Genomic DNA, 4,605 nt, shown 5'->3' with positions numbered 1-4,605 from the left:
GTGGTGGCTAGCCCTGGGGGTCGGTAAATGACGGCCAGTTGGAGGTCAGAGGGGGAATAGATGCGCACACAGTGCACCTCAAAGGAGGGGAGTGTAACAGAGGGTGGCAGTGATATTTGGGTGAAAGCGCATGTATCTGACAGGAGAAAACCTACGCCTCCGCCATGTTTGCCGTTGGGGCGGGGGGTGTGGGAAAGGTGGAATCCGCCATATGAAAGTGCAGCTGGGGAGGCTGTGTCAGAGGGGGTGAGCCAGGTTTCGGTGATGGTGAGGAAGGAAAGTTTGTTAGTAATGAAAAGGTAGTGGATGTAGGAAAGTTTGTTGCAGACGGAGCGAGCGCTCCATAGAGCTCCTGTTAGAGCAACTAAGGAAGTGGGGATTAGTTGGAAGGGTATGAGGTTAGAAGGGTTGCGACAGTTTGTGGAAGGTCGTGGATAGGAGGTAGAAGTAACTGTGGGGATATGGTGAGGAGGACCAGGATTTGGAGATACATCTCCAGCAGTGAGGAGGAGCAGAGAAAGTGTTAGCAGGTGGGAGCAAGAGAGAGCATGAGGTGGCTGTCTGTGTTTAGAGATCTAGGATTGAATGTTGAGGAATAATTCGGAGGAGGAGGTGAGATGAATGGGGAGGATGGAGGGAGAGATGAAGAGTTTCTTACTAGGTGTAGGGATTTGAGAGGTTACTAGAAAGTGGAGGACTATAGAGGAAAAAGTGAGAGCTAACAGAAACATAGTTAAAAGAGAGTAAGTGGTCAAAGTGTTAGTTACCTGACTCCTGCCCTGACTAACTGCCTCTGAAATAAATGCCACTTATCTCCGAAGCCACTTTGCACAAGAAGACGCGTGCACCCCTTAAAGCGCTTCTAAATATATAGGGCACACTAAACCATCAGGTGAGGGGCATTGTGGGAGCTGCTTGTGGCTAAATTAGCAACTGGTCATCTCACCAGGAGATGGCTGGGTGATCAAAGACAGAGCTAGGACTCTGTAGGCTCTGCAGTTTGGCACCTCTAAACATCAGATAAAATCTACAGTGGGGAAAGGACAGACATATGTGAGTATTGAGTGGAATGGGAGAGATAAAGTAGAAATATCAAGCAGAGAATTCTACCAGTGAGTTGAATCTGGAGAGCAGAGCATTAGATGGCGGCATATACAGCAAGCAGAGGAATTGTGCAGGAGAAGAGCATGTACCAGTGAGTTGAATCAGGAGAGCAGAGCATTAGATGGCGGCATATACAGCAAGCAGAGGAACTGTGCAGGAGAAGAGCATGTACCTGTGTGAAAAGAGATGAAGAAGAAGATGGGTGTTAGTCCATGGCCTCGGAAATAACTGCCACTTATCTCCGAAGCCACTTTGCACAAGAAGACGCGTGCACAACCCACGTGTGTGTGTGTATATATATATATATACACACACACACACACACACACACACACACACACTTGTCTCCCGCACATTGCACTCCTGAATCAAATACGTACCTCTACATTAATATACAATCAGCCACACAACATTAAAAATAAAAAGAGATAAGCTTTGTACCCCCTCCCCCCATTAAATATAATTTCCGGCGAACCAATAAATATAAATTAATCAGTTTCTGTGACATTCCCCCAAGTAATTTCCAGGCTATGTGCACATGTTGCAGCAAATACGCAACGTTTTACTGTACCAGCAAATTGAGAATCCTGAAGTCTTATGCACACGCTGCATATTTTTTCCTGCAAAAACGCTGCGGAAACGCATTAAAAACGCATCGTGGGCACACAGCCTTACAGGAGAAGCCATGTTCATGTTCTGAGTGTGGGAAATGTTTCAAAAGTAAATCAAATTTAAGAGCTCACAAGAGAATTCACACAGGGGAAAAAACATTCTCATGCTCTGAATGTGGGAAATGTTTCATCCAGATTTCTAATCTTGCTGTTCATCAAAAAATTCATAGAAAGGAGAAGCCATACTCATGTTCAGAATGTGGGAAAAGTTTCATAATTAAGTCAAATCTCAGAGGTCATGAGAGAATTCACACAGGGGAGAAGCCATTTTCTTGTACTGATTGTGGCAAATGTTTTGTAACCAAATCAGAGCTCAGGGACCATTACAGGATTCACACGGGAGAGAGGCCATTTTTATGTTTTCAGTGTGGTAAATGTTTTAAGACAAATTCACATCTCAGAGGCCATCAGAAAACTCACACTGGTGAGAAGCCTTTTCCATGTTCTGTATGTGGGAAATGTTTTACAACCAAAGCAAGTCTCAAAACCCACAAGAGACTTCACACCACCGAGACTCTGTTCTCATCAAACCTTGCTCAGCCTGATAGCTTTCACATGGGTCAAAACTAATTTTCTTGTCTGAAGTATGAATATTAATAAAGGTGAGATGCTGCTTGCACATTCTGAATGGGAAATGTTTTACACAGATTCGCTACTTTAGGAAAAAAAACTTTTTTTTGGACTTTTAAGACAGACAAGTATACATCATGAACATTTATGAAGGGTATAAAAGAACAATGGTAACAACTCCATCATTGAACTACCAGGTTGTTCAAATATTAGACTATTGCTAAAGATAGTTCATGAGAAACAAAAACCCAAGCAAGGAAAAAAAAAGAAAAAACAAGGAAAGAGGGAGGAGGAGAAAGAGAAAAGAGGGAAAAGTGTTACATTTTAAGTTATGTGCAAGTACCTTTCAGTTGAGCTAGTGAGAAAATAACCTGGTAACTGCTGTGCTGTTACCCATCAGCGAGAGCGAAGAAATGTCAGAAGTATCGAAGACTTCAGCAACAAGTTCTTCCATATGGGTCATCTCGACAATGTATTTTGAGATGGAAGGGGCTATTATTTGCTTCCACTATCTAGGGACGAATTGTGTTGCTGACGTTAATAAGTGCTGTAACAAATCTTTTTAAAGCAGGAGGTGCCTATACATAATAAAGGTGATTGCCATTGAAGGTTGGACTATTTAATGGGTGACTCTGCTATCTAGGTTTAAAAGCCAAATATAGCTGAAATTTAGCAAGTTTAATCATTGTTCTGTCTGCATAGCCCAAACAATATCACCAACATGCCTAATGCATATTAAAACGCCGCCCGGTATCAACCCAATCAGGTTTGGCTGCCCTTACTGTATAGCAATAATAAATGACATTGTCTTTTGTTTGATATTAACCATTACGCTGATCAAACACATTTAAAGTGAATCTGTCAGCAGATTTTTGAAGACAGCATGCTGTAGGGGTTAAAACACAGATTTCAGTGATGCCTCTCTTATCAAGCTCTGTGGTTTTGTTTGCTTGCAATGCTTGTTTTAGCACCAGGAGCTTATCATTGCTGGACCAAGCAGCACATGCATGCTAGTCCAACACGCCTCATCCTGTGATAGGCACCTCACTGTCTATGGACATTGTATATACAGAGCCAGGTGAGGGTAGGATTAGCTTCCAATCATTGCCAGCCAACAAAACTACAGAGCTTGATAAGAGAGGCATTGCTGAAATCTGTGTTTTATTTCCTACCTCATGCTTTCTTCAGATTACATAGAAAATACCTGCTGACAAATTCCCTTTAAGGCCCTTATAACGGCCATCTTGGTCCTCCAATGAAGTTGTGAGAACCGCAATTTCATCCTATACAGTAATACAGTAATATTATAGTATAAGCGATCGAATGGTTCATGTATACTAAGGGGATGTAAAAATGAAAGATAAAATTAAACCGTTACACGCCAAAAAGAGAATAAAAATTGAAATTCCAGAATTGTGTTTTTTTCAGCTGCACTTTCCCCGCAAACTGAAATAAAAAGTGATCAAAACATCATATGTTACCTAAAATGTATAGAATAAAAACTTCAGCTTAGCATGAAAAACCCAGCTCCAGACAGAAAAATAAAAAAGCTGCGGCCTCCGAAAACGGCAACAGAAACAAAAGTTATTGTCACAAGTTTCAGAATTTTTTCATCACTAAAATAACACAGAATTGCCATAAATCGTACTGATCTGGAGAGTCATATTGGCAAGTTATTTTAACCACAAAATGAATAAAAAGAAAACTCCAAAAACAATGGTGGAATCTGTACTAGGAATTTTTTTAAGTTCTACAGTAAATTGAATGGTAAAATAAATGTTGTCACTGAAATCTACAACTACTTCCACAAAAAGCCCTCATATGGCTATGCTAATAGAAAAATAACAAAAGGTATGGCTCTGGGAAGAAGGGGAGAAAAAGTTAAAAGCACAAAAACAAAAAAATTACTGGGTCATTAAGGGGTTGTGTACCAAGGTGAAATCCTTAAAAGCCTAAATGTTAGTACTTCTATTCATTAACATATCATAAGAAATAAGAATGTCAGTTAAAGGGAACCTGTCACCTGATTCATGCTGCCCAAATAACAGGCACCATGATTCAGAGGCGGACGGCAGGATTGCAGCCAGGTATTTTTTACACTGAAACATAGAGCCACTGACTATAAGGGAAGAGCAGACCTGTCCGGCATCGCCCCCAGCCAGTTTAGCTCCAGGTGATTGACATGTCTCTCCCTACATACACATATACGAGAGACCGACCGAGATTTGCATACCATAAATCCCAGAACTGCCACGAAGTT

At 41.3% G+C, this 4,605-nt stretch overlaps 1 protein-coding gene across 1 annotated transcript; it reads left to right on the top strand.

Moving 5' to 3' along the window:
- The first annotated feature begins 1,634 nt into the window (after positions 1 to 1,634).
- On the top strand, positions 1,635 to 2,760 carry LOC141201616 (uncharacterized). Its single transcript, XM_073663620.1, has one exon. The coding sequence runs from the start codon at positions 1,635 to 1,637 to the stop codon at positions 2,343 to 2,345; it is 711 nt and encodes a 236-aa protein (XP_073519721.1). The 3' UTR covers positions 2,346 to 2,760.
- Positions 2,761 to 4,605: the final 1,845 nt, after the last annotated feature.

Source organism: Phyllobates terribilis, unplaced genomic scaffold, assembly GCF_046119375.1.
Source record: "Phyllobates terribilis strain yellow unplaced genomic scaffold, ASM4611937v1 Scaffold_120__1_contigs__length_5212024, whole genome shotgun sequence".
In the NCBI taxonomy this organism is placed as follows: Eukaryota; Metazoa; Chordata; class Amphibia; order Anura; family Dendrobatidae; genus Phyllobates; species Phyllobates terribilis.
The sequence above is the reverse complement of the archived record's forward strand: the minus strand, read 5'-3'. Positions and strand labels throughout refer to the sequence as shown.